The following is a 20,547-nucleotide window of genomic DNA, read 5'->3' as shown; positions in this document are numbered from 1 at the left end:
CCTTGCATGCAGCTGACCCAGGTTTTATGAAAATAGACCACATGGTCCCCCAGAACCTCCAGGAGTGATGGCTGAGCACCTTCTGGGTGTGGCCCAACACACACACACATACACACACACACACACACACCACACACACACACACACACACACACGCACGCGCGCACGATTATGAAGCTTCTGAATCAGAAATCCTCTAGATTTACAGGACACAGAACAGCTGTCACAAAGGCATATGTGATAGTCTGGTGCCCACAACTCTGCAGCCTGCCCTTTCTCAAAATACACTTCCCTTTCTGGTGTCTCTAGAAACTGTTTCCTCTGAGTACCCAGGCATTGTGGTTCTCTTGGACATGAGTGTGCTATTTTCTAACCTGCTGGTGCTTTGTTAACCACTAAACTCTCTTCCTAGCACCTTGACTCTTTGTGGACTTTGTCAAGAGGATGTGGAACTGATCCTTCATGCTTCCACTCCAATTGCTTGACGCGGGGCTGGAGTGGTAGTACAGTAGGCAGGGTGTTTGCCTTGCATACGGCCGACCCAGGTTCAGTTTCTGGCATCCCATATGGTCCTCCAAGCATTGCCAGGAGTAATTCCTGAGTGCAGAGCCAGGAGTAACCCCTAAGCATCGCTGGGTGTAACCCAAAAAAGCAAACAAACAAACAAACAAAACAACAAAAAAAACCCCAAAACAAAAACACCCATAAAACAATTGCTTGACACTTTCTCCCCTCTATGTTGTACCAGCTGATTGCATGCCTCAGGTTTCCTACCATGGAGCAACCCCTTCTGGGTCTGTGAAGTGATAAACTGCTATGGTGGTTCATGGGCCAAGAAAGCCCAAGCAGGATCAGAGAGACAGCTTGTGCTCACTAAAATGCTTACACTTAGCTGTGTCAGAATCACTGAGTTTCCCAGCACTATTGGGTGCTGCCCGATAAAGAAACAAAATCAGTCCCTGGCAGGGAGCCCTTAGTTTTCCTGGAAGTGAGAGAGTCATCTGTATTTGTCAAACTAAAAATGAACTATTGGGAGGTAATATGAAGTATTGTTGAAATCAAAGGCCTTAAAACAGTAATAAATCACTGTGAGGGAAGGTGATAAATGGTGCTGACTCAATTTCAGCTAATGAACCACGAGGGCCTTTGGCCAGGTCCGCACCAGCCACTTATTTTTCTATCTAGAAAGTGCGGCAGCCCCAACTCTTCATGCTGCATGTTGCCTGTGGATTACTAGTGACCTTGATTTGAGGCCCATTGACTTTGTTCTGGGAGCAGGTAGCTCATGGGGAAAAGAGAAGATTTTCTTGTTGACAGTGGGGCTGCCTCTGTGAGACTTGAAAGATGAACTGAATTTCACATCTTCCTCCTTTCCTCCCAGGCCCAACACCTTAAGGCTCCAATAACACACTCAGTTCATCCCAGCCAGGCGTCAGACCCCAATTCCTTGTCTCTATTTTGGCTGCAACCCTACTGAGGATGCAAGGCCTGGCAGGGAGAGGTACTCCCAGAAGGGTTCCCTGCCACACAGCCCTTCTTACCTGTCTGACCCATTCCACACACATTCAAATTTATCAAAAATGCAGTCATTTTCGTAGAGGGAACACAACTTGCTGCGGAGGTAGTCGTGAACCTGGAAGAGAAGGGAAGAGGCCGAGTTAAAAAGACAACAAAGATGATTATTTTTAAAATTGCATCACCATAAGATATGCAGTTGCAAAGTTGTTCATGATTAAGTTTCAGTCATATAATGTTCCAACACTCATCCCTTCACCAATGTCCCCAGTTTCCCTCCTGTCTGCACCCCCTCAACCCCACAACCTCACCCGCTCTCCAGTCTCACAGTCTACCTCTATGGCAGACACTTTTCTTCTCTCTCTTGCTCTTATTTTTTCTTTTAGGCACTGGAGTCAGCTATGGGCAAGGCAAGGGCCTTAACCCTTGTGTTTTGGGGCCACTTATTGCAGTACTCAGGGTTTACTCTGATCTGTGTTCAGGGATCACTTCTGTTGGTGCTCAGGAGAATATATGCAGTGCCAGATCTCCACTACAGTACTGTTATTGAAAGGGTATCATGCATATCATCTTTACTTCCTTTCAGCATTCAGTTTTTGTCCAGAATGGTTATTTTCAATATCACTGTCATAGCGGTTCCTTCCCTCTCCTAACTGCACTTCCCCTCTCTCTTTGTGGCAAGCTTGCTACCATGACCAGTCCTTCTTGCTTCTACTGTCAAAAGAAGATGATTTCTGCCTATATATTTCACAGCTCTTGATGTGCAATTTTTTTGGGGGTGGGGAGAGGCAGTTTTCAGGTCACACTCAGTTGTGTTCAGGGTTTTCTCCTGGCTCTGTGTTCAGGGATCACACTGGGGTGGGGTGCTTGGAGGACCATATGTGGTGCTAGGGATTGAACTGGAGTCAGTTTGGGGCAAGACGAGGACCTTAATCCTGGTGCTGGCTCTCCAGCCCTTTGAGTTGCACTCTTAATTCTCTTGGTGTGTTCCTGGAATCCAATGGTCCTGAGTCAGAACTCAGATTTGGCTCTCAGATTGGTGAACTGCTGCTTATAAACATGCTTGTTGAGTGAGATCAACAATAGCACATGGCCAGGATATTCAGTGGTAGAATAACATTTTCTTTTCTTTTTTCTTCTTTTATGACACACCTGATGGTGCTCAAGGATAATTTCCCCACTCTGTGCTTGGGTATTGCTTCTGACAGTGCTCTGAGGGCCATGAAGTTACCAGCGATGGAATCAGGGACTTCTGTATGTAAAGGCATGAGCTCAGCCTAATGAACTATCCCTCCAATCCCAAGAATCTCATTTTCTTCTCTTGCTTTTAGTGAAGCAAACTTTTTAATTCAAAGAAATATACTTAGAAAGACGAGAGAGCATAGAAAGAGAAGAATAAGTGTTTACAAGAGAATATGGACTTCTCCAGAATGAAAAGAGCAGAGAAGAGAAATACATGATCAAGAGAAAACATGGGCTTTGCCCAGAGTGAAAAAAGCCAAGAATTCTATTTCTAAGTGGGCCTGCCAACTGGCATTTGAGGGCACCATTTATTTGGTCTTTTATTCAAGAACTATTTACTTGAATGCCCCCTCTGTGCTTGGGATAGGGCAGTGAACAAAATCTACTTGGTGCTTTCATTCTAGTGTGCAAGCAGCTGCATTTACACAGGCTCTTTATTCTGAGTAAGGAATACATCACAGAAAGGAACCAAGCTTGCAGTGGAGGGGCAGGAAACAGGAATTTTAAGGACAGAGGCTGGGCAACCAGTTATACCTGAATGATAATCTGGCTTGGATCCCAGGGGGGAGAGATTATTTTTTGTTTGTGTTTTGGGGCCACTTCTTGCAGGGTTTACTCTGATGTCTGTGTTCAGGAATCACTCCTGGTGTTGCTCAGGAGAACAAATATGGTGCCAGAGATTAAACCCAGGTTGACTGAGTGTGAAGTAAGTGCATTATTTGGTATACTATTTCTTTGTACCCAGGATTCATAATATATCCGCAGGGTGAACCAAGATAACAAATGCATAGGACAGCTATCACGTTCAGAGAGAAAATCAGGAGAACAAAGATCTCCTAGATAAAGTGCTTGCTTTGGCAGCACATATTCTCCTAGATCTTTCTTTTGAGAGGATGGTGCTGTTGATTCTTTTTGGATGGGGTAATGTGATGGTATCTAGGCAGGAGAACTGTCCAGCTGACTAGGATGGGAAGTTGCAGATATGGAGTGTGTGATAATCTTTGCTCCTACTCATCAAGCAACTGAGAAACCAGGTTATTAGTAAAGATAAAGGGGCGGGAGGAGCTTGACAGGGAACAGTGTAGGGTGGTAGAAGTCATGGAGGGCCACTTGAGACTGTGAATTTTAACAAATATTTGGGTCATTTTCTCCAGCTACTTTCAGTATCTCAGGCATAGACAGAAAATAGGCCAATGAATAAGGCTCAAAGGTACGAAATGTATTCAATTTTTCCCTGTGGATCATCCTTCCTGAAGCCTATGAGTGGGTAGTGGCAGTCACAATACGCATACCCCCTGGGCTAGCCAAGTGCTTTGCCCCTAAGTCTCATCTGCAAAGCCTCTTGGAGTAGGTTTGATCTTTCTCCTCACATTAGGGTCTGGAAGTATAAGAGCATAGTGCTACTGGTACAAGATAATAGAAGGAACAGGGCAGGAAGTAAATCCTGTATTTGGGTTCCAAGTCAAACTTTGAGCAACCTAATTCAGCTTACTTGTGGTCTCAGCTCTAGATAGGAGCTGTGAGAACACACCGAAGGTCAAGAGAAAGCAGGAACGGAATGAAAGGAGAGGGAGTTCTTGAAAGCACTGATAAAGCATCCTGGTTCCTTTTCTTCTCTGCTGCTACTTGGGACCCTCTACTGCACTGAGCTTTGGAGTTCTGCTGGATATTGAGCTTGGAGATTCTTTAGATTTTTTTTTTTTGGTTTTTGGGTCACATCCGGCAATGCACAGGGTTACTCTTGGCTTTACACTCAGGAATTACTCCTGGCAGTGCTGGGGGGACCATATGGGATGCTGGGAATTGAACCTGGCTCGGCCGCATGCAAGGCAAACATCCTAACCGCTATACTATCACTCCAGCCCCAAGCTCAGAGGTTCTTGTGTGTGCTTAGTACTGGGTAAAGGAATCAGCTCAGACAGATTGATTCCATGTTCCATTAGATATATTGGGTATTGCAAACTCTTATTTGGACAGAACGCATAGTTCTAACTCTTCAGATTAATTTTCTTCACCTTTATTCTCTGATCCCCAGAGAGTTCTGTGCCTTCGAAGGCTTATTTTGTCAGTGCTATGATGATAGGGTTCAGGCACAATTAGATGGGGAAAGGAAAGGCTTTGTCTTATACTTGGGTCTCTGCTATAGATGAACTCATCACTTATCCCTTCCTCTCCTGCTGCTTACAGTGACTAAGGTATGATTTAGCTAGCTTTTTCTGTTTGTAGGGATGAAGCTCTCTGGTGCTTTTTAAGATTTTTAGAGCAAAGAATGATCCAAAGGCAAAAGAAGGACATATTCTTGACCAGGGAGAGTATTAAACAGAGGGTGGCAAACTTTGTTTTCTCTGAAAGTCCAAATAGTAAATATTTATGCTATATGTGCCCTATAGTTTCTGTTGCCTCTCAATTCTACATGTGTAATGCAGAAGTAATGGCAGGTTATACAAATGTTTGGAGCTGTGTTCCAATAAAACTTTGACAGGAAAAGGTGAAGACAGGAACTGGCCTCTTGGACATAATCTACTGACCCCGATCTTGAACAATTTCTTCCCGCCCCCCCCCCCCCCCCCAAGAAACTAAGATTATTTCCTTGAAAGTCATTGACTTGGGAGTTTAACTACTCTTCTTGAGAGATGAGACACCTAATCTCAAGAGTTGTTCTCTTCTAGAAAGCCAGACTGGTTCTTGTTCTTTCTTGCCTTTATCACTAACTTGCTTTTGGACTGCATAATAGAGGCAGGAGAGGGAGGTTTCTTTAGGGTAAGGGTGCGAAACTAGGAATTAATCTGATCTCAAGTGGAAGCCAAATGTGGTGTGCTACTTTTATCCTATTGTTATTCTGTCCTCCAGCTCACCTACATTTGGGGAAAAAAAGATGAGGAAAATATATCTCTATTTTCAACTTGAAATCCTCCTACTCCTTCCTCTTATCTGTTATGGAGCACTTTTTAAGGCACTACACAGATGTGAGATTTTTCAAGAAGAGAGAAACACATTAAAAAAAGTTGGTTAAACAGATTTTTATAATCTAGTATGTAGGACTTAGTCTTACAATGGTCAAGGATTTGTAGTATTTTAAGACAGGAGTAGAATATTTCTTTATTCACTAGAAACACCCAAAGATTTTGTGTGAAAAGCAATAAATATTGTTTTGAAAACAAGAATTTTACAGGTAGAGAAGGGGTAGAACAGTATGGATTATGAGAGGGCAGTGGTGTCATTTAAGATCTGGCTACTTCCTAAAAATTTCCTGATCTCCTACCATTCATCTTTTTATCTTACAGAAGCACTATGGGTAAAATGTGTCATCATAATGTGGTTTAGAAGTCCATGCCTATAGAAAAAAACATACCTCCAAGCCCTCATAAATGAACACACAGATTGAATGAATGAACACAAGCATGCACAAACACATACACACAGAATTTTTTTTGGTTTGTTTTTGAACCACATCCAGCAGTGCTGTGGTCTTACTCCTTGCTCTGCTCTCAGGGATCTCTCTGGAGGCCATAAGGCATGCCATGGATCAAACCTGGATCAGCTTGTGCAAGACAAGCAAACTGCCTGCTATCTTGTCTCTCTGGGTCCAAATATTTTTTAAAAAACAAAGTTATAAAGGATTCAAAAGAAAACCATGGTCTGCATCGTTATTTTCTCCTTCTTGACATATAAATTCTGAGAAGTTCCTGCCTATATTTGAGGACAGCTGAAGGAAAAGAACATCTTCTATAAGTGGTTTGCATTTATCTTTTATTGTTTAAAGAAATTAGACAGAGTGGCCTTTATCTACTAAAGAGGAGAATAAGGGAGAACAACAACTTGAGACACATCTAGGGGGAAGAGAGCATTCAAACTCACCCTATTTAATGCTTCTTTCTTCTGTTATCTTGTGAATAACTTCGATGACTATAAATTATGTCTCCCTCCCAACAGAATGGTTCTTAAGTTTTATACCAGCATGTTTTATTAGTATTTTTTTTTGCCAGACTCCTAGCTCTGTGCTCAGGGATCACTCCTGGCAGTGCTCAGGGGACCTTATGTGGTATCAGGGATCAAATCTGGGTTGACTGCATGTAAGGCAAGAGCATAACTTGTTATACTAACTCATCAGTCTCATTAGGTTATGTGCCCATGGAAGTCTGGGATTGTTTTATTAATGAATTGTTCACAATTGGTCAAGGTAAGTTCTATTGGTTAGTTTTTATCATCGAGGGACTGATATACTCTTCCTGTATAGGATCAAATTATTGATTCTCGGTAACCCTGGGGTCTCAGGGATTATAAGTGAAAGAGGAGGTGGTTCTGAGTCTCAACAAATCTTTCATTCTGAAACTAGATATGGGCTAGGATTTGGCTGGAACATTAATATAAAATCCTCTGTTCCGTGGGAAAACTTGAAAATGCTTATTATGCCTAAGACTCCAATTTCTTATTCATGGAAAGATACTGATGATCTACATATAAAAATGAGTGGCAGGAGCCTTCCTGTTCAGAGCAGGCATTAACAATTAATTATGCATTTCCCCCCCACAGGATCATAACTTATTTCCTATCTTCGACACAGTATAAAAGTTTAACTGACTACAACTTATTTTAGCATTCTATGGTATATCTTAACATAAAATTTTGTGATATTTCAATATCAATGCTACGATGCTAGTTTTTAAATATTCTACAGATTTCAAAGTCTAACACCAGCTGAACATGATTTTAGTCTTAAAATGTTGACTAATTCCATGTTATAGCTATATTTTAAAGTCTTTTCCTACAATAAATTGCTAATTTTTCTTTTCATTTGCAGAATCAACTTTTCTGTAATCGAGTCTTTCCCAAGATGAACTATAAAAACTTGGGGGACAATGGGACCCCCAAATATACAGGAATGCTCTTTGAACCACAGGGGCAACAAAACTATCTCATATCACATCCTTTAATTTTACCTCCGAAACTTGTACAGTTCCTTCTGGAATTCAGTCCCCAATGCTTTGACTCCCTCTGCAATTTGCTTCTCCAGGAGATGCTGCTTCTCCTAAGCTAAGTGAGGTAGGTGGGCTCCTCACTACTTCTCCAGACAATATCCTGAGTAAAGTCTCCACTCTTTTGAATTCATGCCTTCAAACTGAACTTCCTATCTATAACCATGGCAGGTCCACCAAGAACTTCAGCCTCATTTCTGGTAGCAATCCTACCACCTCCGTCTTCTTATAAAGAACCCTGCCGTTACCATTACTGTACCCTTTAAGATTTTATCAACTCCTCAAATCCATTTTCATATTTCCTCTATTTGTGTGATAATTTTTTTCCTGAATGACACCTGGCAGTGCTCAGGGCTAATCCCTGGTTCTACTCAGGGATTACTTCTGGAGGGGCTTAAAGCAGCCATATGTTGTGCCAGGGGTTGAACCAGCATTGACTGCACAGGTCAAGCACCTTAGATGCTCTGCTCCTGCCTTGTACAATCATTTTCTTAGACACACTTTTCAACAGTCTTGCCTTGCTGTCTTTGTTTTTTGCTCTCATTTGGTAGAACCCCATCACAGGTAAAAGTAGTTTTCTGCCCTTACTTACCTGTACCACGGAGGTGAATGTGGCCTGGGAGAAACATATAAATAAATCAATTTCTCTTGCAAGTAAAATTCAAGTGAGAGTCTGAACAACCTGCACCATTTTCCCAGTCATTTCGTATTTCTAAATGACACTTTACACTTTCACTTTCCTCTCACTCAGCTGATAACCTTCTTCTACTGAGAAAAATGACAATAACACAAAGCCATCTATATGTTCTCAACAAAAGAGTTAAAAACTGTCTGCATCTATAACTATTTATACTTCTTTCCTTCCTTGGATGGGTGAATTGTCTATCTAAGGTCAATTTAGTGGATTTCTTTTCTACTGGCATATTACTCAGAACATAAAACATGATGTTAGGATAGCAAATAGTTATGATAGAGAAGGGATCACTATGACAATGACAGCTGGAAATCAGTACTCAAGAACTGAGTGCTCATTTGTGGAATATAAGATAATACAACATGAGACTAACACCCAAGGACAGTAGAGATAAGGGCCAGGGAGATTGCTCCATGGTTTGAAGCCTGCCTGATGAACTGGGGGAGAAGGTAGCTGGAATAGAAAAGGGATCACTAAATTGATGATGGTTGGAAGGGATCACACGGGATGGGAGATGTGTGCTGAAAGTTGACTAAGGTCAAAACATGATGACTTCTCAGTATCTGTATTGCAAACTATAATGCCCCAAAGTAGAGAGATAGTATGAGGGAAATTGTCTGCCATAGAGGCAGGGGATGGGTTGGGATATGGGGGGGTGATACTGGCGACATTCGTAGTAGAAAATGTACAATGGTGGCAGGATGGGTGTTTGGTCATTGTAGGACTGAAACTCAAACATGAAGGCTTTGTAACTGTATCTCAAGGCGATTCAAGCACTGTAGCACTGTCCTCCTGTTGTTCATTGATTTGCTTGAGCAGGTACCAGTAACATCTCACAACAAATTGTGAGACTTGTTGTTACTGTTTTTGGCCTATTGAATATGTCACCAGTAGCTTGCTAGACTTTGCCGTGCGGGCAAGATACTCTTGGTAGCTTGCCGGGCTCTCCAAGAGGAGTGGAGGAATTGAACCAGGATCTGCCACGTGCAAGACAAATGCATTACCCACTGTGCTATTGTTCCAGCCCAAGGGGATTCAATAAAAATAAATAAATAAAATAAAATAAAAAAAAGAACTGAGTGCTAAAAGTAGGTAAAGGGGCAAACATGATAATCTTTCAGTACCTGTATTATAAACCATAATGCTCAAACGGGGGAGGGAGAGGTAGAGGGAGAGATAGAGAAAAAGGGAGGGGGATAAAGTGGGGAGAGGGGGAGGGGGAAGGGAGAGAGAAAAGAAAGGAGAAGGAAGGGAGGGGGAGAGGGAGAGAAAGGGAGACAAGAGAGGGAGAGGGAGAAGAGGGGGAGAAAGGGAGAGGGAGAGTGAGAGAGAGGGAGAGGGAGGGGAGAGGGAGAGGGAGAGGGAAAGGAGGAGAAGGGGGGAAGAGGTAGAGGGAGGGGGAGGGGGAGGGGGAGAGAGAGAGGAGAGAGAAGAGAGAGAGAGGAGAGAGAGGAGAGAGAGGAGAGAGAGAGAGAGAGAGAGAGAATAAGAATGAACCTGCCATAGAGGTGGGAGGCTGGGGGTGGGTGCTGGGAAGGAAACTGGAGACACTGGCATTGGGGTGGGAAATGTGCACTGGGGAAGGGATGGGTGTTGGAAGACTGTATGACTGAAACCCAGTCATGAAGAACTTTTTAACTGTGTATCTCATGATTGTTCAATAAATAAACCCATAATGTGATAACTTCTTTAGCGTGGGTCCCACTCAGCTACTACTGTTATATCTCTTCAGAAACATCTTTTCTTTTTGGGGCCACACACAGTGGGGCTCAGGGGACCATATGGGGTGCTGGGGTGGAACCTGGGTCAGCATGTGCAAGGCAAGTCACCCTACCCACTGTCCTATCTCTCCAGCTCAGAACAACATTCATGAACCATTTATCTGTGCTCTTTGCATCCATAACTTCCCGTCACAATTCCGCACCTCTTCTCTTCTCTCTCTCTCTCTCTCTCTCTCTCTCTCTCTCTCTCTCTCTGGCGGGCCATGGCGATGCTCAGGGGTTGTTCCTAGTAATATGGTCAGAAATCACTCCTGGCAGTGCTCAGGGAACTATACGGGATGCTGAGGATCGAATCTGGGTTTGCTATGTGCAAGACAAGTGCTCTGCCTGATATACTATCTCTTCATTCCCCCTCAAGTCCTCTAATTATTCTCATTCCTAGGCAATTTCATGACTTTAAAATAGTCTTTCAATAGCTGTCTAACATGTGCATTGTTATTACTCATGTCTAATAGCAGTACCTGTGTTTTGCATTCAGATCTTGCTATTCACACAAACATCAAAGAAAAACCCTACAATCATTGTTCTGGCCTAGTGTTGTCTCTTAGGAAATAACTACCACTGACCAGCTTCTAAATTTACATACATAAAAAATTTATTATATTTGATTTTAAGTCTAGATATATATTTAGGTTCGCATTGAGCACTGCTTGGGAGCCCCCTTTCAGCACCCCATCAAAAGAGTGATAAAAAAATTTCTGGACTTGGACGGTGGTGCTGGTTCTACAGCTTTTATATTTTGAAAGGGGTGACCATTATGATAGGCCATTTATATCAAGAAAAAATATGAGAGTAAAAACTCTCTGAAAATTCTCTATTCTTTTTTAGTTAATCCAAGAGATTAAGATAAACTCAGTTACATCCCATTTTAATCTTTGCTTCCATTGTTTTCTTGCCTTCATCAAGCCCTTTCTACCACAAACTCTGGTTTTCTTTTTTTTATCATTTGCAACACTGCCTTCTCCTTTATTTCCTATGTTGGTATGTCTGTCAACCACTGAGCCAAAGCTCAAGTCAAAATTCAACATGCTAACTGCTCTTCCCCTGACATCCAGTGACCTTCTTCCTGATCTGTCCAGCCCTTCTCCTCATGTCTACATTATTTTAATATGTTTGACCAAATGGCAATATCAAACACAAAACTGAAATAAAGACTTGAGCTGGTAGATAGTACAACAACTAGGGCACATACCAGGCATGCAGGTTCGATTCCTGACACCACATGTTTCCCTAAGCATTACTAGGTGCAGCCCTGGAGACCCCTGAGCACCACAAGGTGTGTCCCTCTAGGCTCCCCAGGACAGCTCAGGGATGGCTCAGGTATCCCCAGCACTGCAGAGCCAAGCACCCTGGGCCCTTTCATGTCCTGGTTGACTGAGAATTGCTGGTGCTGTTCCCCCACAACCTCCTGAACACTTCTTGGGAGGCCCCCTCCACAAAAAACTAAGAACTGCAAGAAGAACAACATCCCAAAACACAACTCAGAATGTCTCTTCCAATGTGGGACCTTTAAAGACTATCCACTGTACCCATCATCATAAGCACAAATGACACAATCTGCTTTCACTTTTCACATCACCAGGCTCATCTATCTGAGCTTCAGGATCAAGGCACAGAGAACTACTTTATAAACCCAACCCACATCTCTTGATTGCAGGATTCTGAAGATCCTGTGAGCATACACATTTCCTTGCAACTAGGACTCAGCTTAAGGAAATCTTTCTCACCGGGCCAGTACCCCAGGGCACTCAGCCCCATCTCTTTGTACCATACATCATTGAAGTATCATGACACGTTAGTGCCTTAATCCTTCTTTGACTTCTCCCCTCCTTGCGAGGAATGTAATTTCTGCAGCTGCCACCCCACTCTAAGTGCTCAGTAGATCCTGCTTAGATTGATTTCTAGTCCCATGGGATTCACACTTTAGATGCTTTTGCATTGTGCTTTGCAGTGGAGGCTGACTTGGAAGCCCACAGAGAAAGTCCTCAATATTTCTCAATACAGGGGGGTAAAGGGTTGTACCTGGTAAGTCTCGATGGGGCGATTTTCCATGTTGAGATCCCAGACTTTAACGGTTAAATAGTCTCTGGTCATGATATACCTCCCACTGTGGCTGAACTTCACATCCGAAATCGAAGAGATAATTTCAGAGAAAAACGACCTGTTACTTGGATCTTCCGGCTCTTCAAAAACTGTGGAACAAAAAAAAAAAACAAGGTCAGTTCATCCTCATCATTGGATGCTGACATGTTTGGGGTCAGCTAGAAAGTCCAGCATCTTTCTGGGAGCAGGGTTGGTACATGCAGTGTTGGACTTAAGGAAGTAAAAGAGACTGGCAGCCTCCTGGCAGCAGAAAAAGCTGTTATTAGCGTTCATGTTTCTTTTTCTCCCTTCATGGAAGGATGGGAAAACCCTAAAACGTATAGTTTCACTGAGATATATTTCATAACAAGGTTATAACAATGTTCAGTGTATTTTAATATAATTACATACTTGTTCAACCATCACCACAATATAGTTAGACCATTTTCATCAACCAGCTCCCCATGTCCTGCTGACTACATACCTGTTAGCAGTTATTTCCTAGTCTCTAGGTCACTGCTAACCTACATTCTGTTTCAACAGATTTGCCTTTTATGGAAATTTCACATCAATGGACTCACACAACATGTGTCTTTTTGGTGGCTGATTTCTTTCCCTCTTAGTGTATTGTTTTCCTTTGTTGGGGGGTGGTAGGGGCATACCTGAGGGTGGGTGGGCTTTCCATATGCTAGATATGTGCTCTACCATTTGAGCTCTCCTTGTTTTGTAATATTTTCAACTTTCACTTATGTTGTGGCATCTATTGATAATACTTGCCAGGCTAAATTGCCCTACTCTATCAACATTATTGTTGGTGAAAAAGAAGTATTGACAATAGCGAATACATGGTGAGCACCCACAGGCAATCGATTCATCAATTTAACTGATTTCCAGTCAAGGACCAGATTGAAAATCAGATACACTGAACACATGTAAAAGACTATCAGCATAAAGAAAAGTAAAAATCTTACCCCAAATGGCTCATTTCTAATTTAGATGAAGATAGTTTCATATTAATGTGATAAATTAGAGCTTTGTTCCAAAGAACAAATGCTAAAAATCAGACAGACCACAGATGACAGGGCTTCGGAGTATAGATCATTTGGGACTAGAATGATACGTAAGAGATGAGGCATACGTATCAGACCAAATTGTATCAATGAAAAATTTCTATGAGGGATGATAATGATGAAACTGGGAAAAATCAAGACATAATCTACATATCTAATCTGAACCAGGAGCATTAAACATTCAGGTAGGAAAACAGGTTATGGCAGCTTTGATACAAACTGGAAGCCATCCTTGATTCATGTAAGTGGAAATAGAGAAATAATATACTTCTTTATCAAAGAAGTATACACAGAAAAAGAGACTGAGGCCCAGAGAAGCTAAGTAACTTGTCTGGGGTCACACAACTAACAAATGGTATTCTGACCTTAGATGTATGACAGTCATAAGTGCTAAGCTCCACTTAATAAACACCGTAAACTCAAGAGATAGGAAGACAAGTCCACACAGAAACCTGCATGGGAATGTTCATAGCACAAACACAAATTCACATGTTTATCAAATTGTGTTTAATTGCAACAGTGACAGTTAACTAGAGCAATTCAGTCTAAGTTTTAAATTATAATTTTAGGCTAAATTATAAATTTAGCCATTGGGGTGCTGAGTGTATATGTCCCCCCCTCCCCCCAGCTCCCTCTTACTTGCCCGCTTCCTCTGTGCTCTCACAGTGTCAAATTCTACATAGAAGATGGTAGAATGCAATGACTTCTTCAGATCTCGCTGAATGAAACCCACAAACAAAACACTGATTTTCATAGAAAGCACAACTGGCCAAGAAATGAACTTGACAATTAAAACGTAATACCCAAATGAAATAGCAGAAACTGTGCTTATTACAGGGCCTGATTCAATCTTCTCAGTCCATGACCTCATCTCTTAGACTCTTGGATTGAGTATTAATCTTGGAAGGAACTGAATTTTCACATTTCTATTCAATACAATCTGCAAGGACCATGTTCTCAGGAACACTAGGCATACCACTTCAATGAGAGGAGGGGAGCCTGAAGCTTTGTCACCCCTTGCCTCCCCCTCCCCCCAAACATTTGCATGAGGTAGTGAGCATGAAAGATTCAGCAACTCTGGAGTCAATTGACCCCTCAGTCTCTTTAATGCCTTTTTTCTTACATGGTTTTTGATATCAGGGATCAAACTCTGGTCCTGGAATATGCAAGGCATACACTACACCTCTGAGCTGAGCTCCATCCCTTGCCTATTCATTTTATTTTTCACTCTGATATTCAGTAATTCCCAGCTATAGATTGGGGTGCATGGTGCTTGGCTAATAATGCAAACCACTGTTTTAAAAAACCTTGTTAACCTGCCTTACCTCTATACGTCACTGATCAATATTTTTAGAATCTGGGAATGATGACTACTAAAGCCGTAGTCTATTTAAGTAATCAAAAGAATAGTTACTGAGGGGTCTGAGAGACAACTCAATGGGCTGAAATGAATGTTTTGCCCACAGAGGGCTCTGGTTTGATGGTACTAGGTGTGAACTATGAGCACAGAGCCAGGAATAGTTTCTAATCACTGCAGGGTATGAGCCTTCTCCAAAATAAACATAAAGGATGACTGAAATTTAATTTCCTGATACTCAGCAAATATTGGGAAGGGTGAGTAGTGAAGCTCCACTGTAAAGCCTCAAAATGAAACCCAAGGAAGATGGAGGCAACACTAAAAGATAATTCTTAAATCAACCCAGCACTAATTATTTAAGCAGGATATGGTGAGTAAGACATAGAAAAACCAACCAGTACAGCACTTTGCACTTCAGGGATTATCTATCCAGATCCAATGTACAACAGCAGCTCCACGATTCTTTTTATTCAGCAAAAGAATGTAAGAATACCATGATTAATGTTTATGGGAAGTGAATATCTTAAGCCCCTTTCTTTTCATATTTTATGTAATTTAATCCTTCAGACAATTGCATGGCATAGGGACTATGAATCCATATTTTTATAGAAGTGAAAAATAAAGCACAGAGAGGTTTTGTAACCTGTCAAAGTATACATAGCTAGACTGAGGTAGAGCTGCTTTTTTTTTTTTTTGGTTTTCGTTTTTGGGCATCACTTGGAGGTACTCAGGAGTTCTCCTGGTTCTGCACTCAGGAATTATTCCTGGCAGTGCTCAGGGGACCATCTGGGATGCAGGGGATCCAACATAAGTCAGCCAAGACAAACTTCCTTCCCTCTGTACTATCGCTCTGGTCCCTGGTTTACTTTTTGGGGCCATATCCAGCAGTGCCTAGGACTTATTTCTGGATCCTTGCTCAGTGGTCACTCCTGGTGGTGCCCAGCAAACCGTGTGTAGTGCTAGGATCAAATCAGGAACAGTTGCATGCAAGGCAAGAGTCTTAACCCAATACTATCTCTCCAGCCCAGAGCTACATTTTGAACTTCAGATCTGACATCAAGGTTTTTAAAATGTTTTATACATGATGCAATACTGCCTTGTGCCGTGTACAATACCTCATACCAGAGTAGTATCTATATAAAAAGGTGAAGTTGTAAAATTGGAGGGCTCCTGATGGTGATCAGTCCTTTCCATCCTTCGCACAAAAGCCCTTGAGAAAATCAACCTGTTAGTGTTAACGAGTCCCAGGCAGGATGCCAGAGTCTAATGCTTTCTAGCACTCAATCTCATTTGTAGGTGGCCAGAGCAGAGTCGGGACTTCTGGACATGCTTGAGATGATGGCATCTGATGAAAGGCTCAAAGAGAGTGGTTTGGCCACATTAATTATGTAGGGTGGCGTAAGTTTCTTCTGCAATTAGCCAGATAACCCGCAGAGTGGGCAAAACCAAGACTTTTCAAATTCTAGTCCCTCTCTTCTCTTCTCTAGTTTCCTCATTGGTCTGCAGGTCTTGACAGACCTTATAAAGACAAGGTGCCAAGCTGAGATCCACACCACAATCTGGACTTGGACCCACAAAGCTATTAAAAACCCTTGGCAGAACCAGTATCTTGGGAACCAATAGTTCCTGCAACTGCAGTCTGGTTTCCCCCATTCAAATGTCCCTTCTTGGCTTGGAGAAATAAATTCACACATTTGTGTTCTGTTCTCATCAAGAGATTCTTTTTTTTTTTTTGCACCAAAGGCATACAAGGGGGATTTCCTGCTGACAAATCTATTTTCAACACTAAAGGAACAAGGCTGCTATGGAGGGAGGGGACCTTAGGAATTTGTCAAGATGCTCATAGCATTTCTCACCTGGGCCTCAAGATCTAATTTCTAAACCCATTGCTTTCACTGTCTCCACATTCCCTTGTGTGCAAATATGTTTAATATATTGTACATTGTTTTCTCATCCCCTTTAGAACAGAAGTCCTATGAAGGCAGAGTTCCTCCCCCCCATCCTTTCCTGGACTACAGAAATTACTCAGTAGATATGTTAAATGAATCAACATTGACAAACTATTCGAAAATTTTTTTAAATGAAAATAATACCTATCATTAATTGGACAGGCTCTGAAAGATATCATATAAGTAATATTTTAATTATTTCAATTTCTTAAAGTATAAAACTTGGGAGCCAGAGTGGTAGGAGAGAGGTTAAGGCACTTTCCCTGTATGTAGCTGACCCCAGTTCAGTCCTTGGCATGACATATGGTTCCTTGTGCATCATCAGGAATGACACTTGAGGACTTCTGGGGATGGTTCTAACTACGGCAGTTAGAACCTAGTAGGGACTCCCCAGAAAGAAGAAGAAGGAAAATGATAGTCCATAGGAAGTGATCTGATGAATTGCATTTCCCTAATTCAGGCTGTACAATCATTTATCAGCTTTTTTCAGTGTCTTTGGTGTGCTTACACACATACAACATAGTTTATGAGATTATAAATCAAAATTATTTGTTGGCAGATGTGTAGCCAGCCCTCTGCTAAATGAAAAGGAAAAGGACAAATCCACTCTCATGGAACTCTCTAGCAACAGGAAAAAGCAAATGTTAAACAATTACATGGCTTTAGATATATGAACACATGAGCTCTAACTGCACTTTTAGGTGAGAATAGCGGCTCTGGGAAACCAATCAGGGAGATGTAATTAAAAATCTTCTCCATCACGGGTACAGAGTATCCAGTGACAGCTTAAGTGATGGATCGTGAGACAAATCAAAACTGGCATTTCTCTGGACATCCTGAGCTTGGTTTTAGAAATCCTACAGACCGGCATGGTTTCCAATTAGCATCCTGAAACGAAAGAGATAGAGGGGAGAAGGAAACAGTGCAGGGTGCAGAGATGAGTGTTGATCCTTCAATGAGGAGGCAGTTTTTTTTTCTTTTTGGGTCACACCCGGCTATACTCAAGGGTTACTCCTGGCTCTGCACTCAGGAATCACTCCTGGTGGTGCTCGGGGGACGATATGGGATGCTGGGAATGAAACCCGGGTTGGCCGCGTGCAAGCCAAACGCCCTACCCACTGTGCTATCGCTCCAGCCCCAAGGAAGCAGTTTTGATCTTTTTTTTTTTTTCCTTTATTTTATTTTATTTTTTTTAAAGTTGTAGATTTACAATTTTTTGTGCTTTGGTTTCAATTATACAATGATCAGATACCCATCCCTCCACCAGTGCCCATTTTCCACCACCATGGATAATATCCCTCCCACCCCCATCCCCCCATCCCCCCTGTCTCTGTGGCAGGGCAATCCCCTGTGTTCTCTCTCTCCTTTTGGGTGTTGTGGTCTGCAAAAGAGGCATTGAGTGGCAAACATGTTCAGTCCATAGTCTACTTTCGACATGCATCTCCCCTCCTGGGAGAATCCTCCAAACATCCTTTATTTGGTGCTCCCTTCTCTATCTGAACTGCCCTTTCCTCTAGGATACCCGGCTGGCCTCTAAGTTATGGAGTAATCCTCCTGGTGCTGATCTCAGCTATTCTTGGGTATTAATCTCATACTTTGTTACTTTATATCCCCCAGATGAATGCAATCTTTCTATGTCTATCCCTCTCTTTCTGACTCATTTCGCTTAGCATGATACTTTCCATATTGTACCACTTGTATGTAAATTTCATGACTTCATCTTTTCTAAGAGCTACATAGTACTCCATTGTGTAGATGTACCAAAGTTTCTTTAACCAGTCATCTGTTCTTGGGCATTCAGGTTTCTTCCAGTTTCTGGCTATTGTAAAGAGTGCTGCAATGAACAAACAAGTGCAGATGTCACTTCGACTATACATTTTTGCCTCTCTGGGATATATTCCCAGGAGTGGTATTGCTGGGTCAAATGGGAGCTCAATTTCTAATTTTTTGAGAATCGTCCATACTGTTTTCCAGAAGGGCTGAACCAGTGGACATTCCCACCAACAGTGAAGGAGTGTCCCTTTCTCGCCACATCCACGCCAGCATCGGTTGCTTTTGTTCTTTTGAATGTGGGCCAGTCTCTGAGGTGTGAGATGGTATCTCATTGTGGTTTTGATCTGCATCTCCCTGATGATTAATGATGTAGAGCATTTTCTCATGTGCTTTTTTGCCATTCGGATTTCTTCTTTGAGAAAGTTTCTGTTCATTTCATTGCCCCATTTTTGGATGGGGTTGGATGTTTTCTTCTTGTGGAGTTTAACCAGTATTTTGTATATCCTGGATATCAACCCCTTGTCAGATGTGTATTCGGTGAATATCCTTTCCCATTCTGTAGACTGTCTTTGTATTTTGGTCACTGTTTCTTTGGAGGTGCAGAAGCTTCTTAGTTTAAGATAGTCCCATTTATCTATCTCTGTTTTCACTTGCTCGGCCAGTGGCGTGCCATCTTTGAAGATACCATTAGCTTCAATGTCATGGAGGGTTTTGCCAACTTTATCTTCAATGTACCTAATGGTTTCTGGTCTGATGTTGAGGTCTTTAATCCATTTTGATCTTACTTTTGTACATGGTGTTAGGCAGAGTTCTGAGCCTATTTTTTTGCATGTAGCCGTCCAGTGATGCCAACACAATTTATTAAAGAGGCTTTCCTTACTCCACTTCACATTACTTGCACCTTTATCAAAGATTAGATGAGCATATGATTGAGGAGAGATGTCAGTGTATTCAACCCTGTTCCATTGGTCTGCAGTTCTGCCTTTGTTCCAGTACCATGCTGTTTTAATTATTACTGCTTTGTAGTACAGTTTGAAGTTCGGGAGGTTGATTCCTCCCATTTTCTTTTTCCCAAGAATTGCTTTAGCTATTCGTGGGGGCTTATTGTTCCATATAAATTTCAAGAGTGTTTGCTCCATTTCTTTGAAGAATGTCATGGGTATCCTTATAGGGATTGCATTGAATTTATACAATGCTTTCGGTAGTATTGCCATTTTGACAATGTTAAGTCTCCCGACCCATGAGCAGGGGATATCTTTCCATTTCCTCATGTCCTCTTTTATTTCCTGAAGTAGCGTTTTGTAGTTTTCTTTGTACAGGTCCTTTACTTCCTTAGTTAAGCTGATTCCTAGGTACTTGATTTTCTGGGGCACAATTGTGAATGGGATTGTTTTTTTCATGTGGAAGCAGTTTTGATCTTAACAGTCTATAAGGCTTCACAACAGAGAGAGTGTTTCTCAGAGACCCCAATTATATCAGTAACAGCAACAATGACATCACGCTTTACATTCAATACCTCCCATCAGTTTCCCCTTACAGAAGGGCCTACAGATCCTTCCTAGCCCATAAATGACCAGTTTGATAAATTCCTCTAATTTTGTCTTTCAGTTTCCCTCTACTAATCCCCATAATGGGGTAGGAGAGGTCAGTACCTTAAAGTACCTTACAGCTCACTTAGCACACATGTCATGAATTCCAGTTCTCAGGTTAATGAATCATCTGAGGCTGCTGGATGACATGGCCAGCAGCTGGTTTTGATAACCAATGCAGAGCAGAGTGTGAAAGAGAGTGGGCCAGGAGGTGAAGGGATGGTCGGTGTTTTGAGACAGGAATAGGCAAAAAAAAAGTGTCTGGTCTAAGGCTGTTGCTCACCCCCACTCCATGGGGTATAGCTCTGCTGTTTGGGCTCCAAGCCTAAAGGGTGCTTTCAAGTTAGGAAGACTGGAGAAAAGATTTAACTCCTAAGCATCATGTTCCCTGTCAAACGGAGACAGGTGGATACCTACCTTCAAGGGGGGCTATGAGTTCTGATCTTTCAGGTCAAGCACCTGGCACAGTGTTTAGACCAGGATAGGAGGGACAGATGCAGAAATGCATAAGTGGAGGTG

The 20,547-nt window shown here is 42.1% G+C and overlaps 1 protein-coding gene and 1 non-coding gene across 4 annotated transcripts in view; one reads left to right on the top strand and one right to left on the bottom strand.

The window, feature by feature from the left end:
• PPP2R2B (protein phosphatase 2 regulatory subunit Bbeta) overlaps positions 1–20,547 on the bottom strand; it is a 487,952-nt gene that overhangs the window by 1,502 nt on the left and 465,903 nt on the right. For all 3 annotated transcript variants that reach the window (XM_056124486.1, XM_056124487.1, XM_056124488.1), the window contains 2 exons: positions 12,231–12,400; positions 1,542–1,633 (listed from right to left, as the gene is read on the bottom strand). In XM_056124486.1, the coding sequence (XP_055980461.1) occupies positions 1,542–1,633; positions 12,231–12,400 (262 nt within the window). The remainder of the gene's footprint in view (positions 1–1,541; positions 1,634–12,230; positions 12,401–20,547) is intronic.
• On the top strand, positions 10,626–10,798 carry LOC130033199 (small nucleolar RNA SNORA23). The gene has a single exon (XR_008793920.1). It is a non-coding gene; the product is annotated as a small nucleolar RNA SNORA23 (small nucleolar RNA).

Source organism: Sorex fumeus, unplaced genomic scaffold (genome assembly GCF_029834395.1).
Source record: "Sorex fumeus unplaced genomic scaffold, SorFum_2.1 ptg000051l, whole genome shotgun sequence".
In the NCBI taxonomy this organism is placed as follows: Eukaryota; Metazoa; Chordata; class Mammalia; order Eulipotyphla; family Soricidae; genus Sorex; species Sorex fumeus.
Note: the sequence above shows the minus strand (reverse complement) of the source record. Positions and strands in the feature narration are given on the sequence as shown.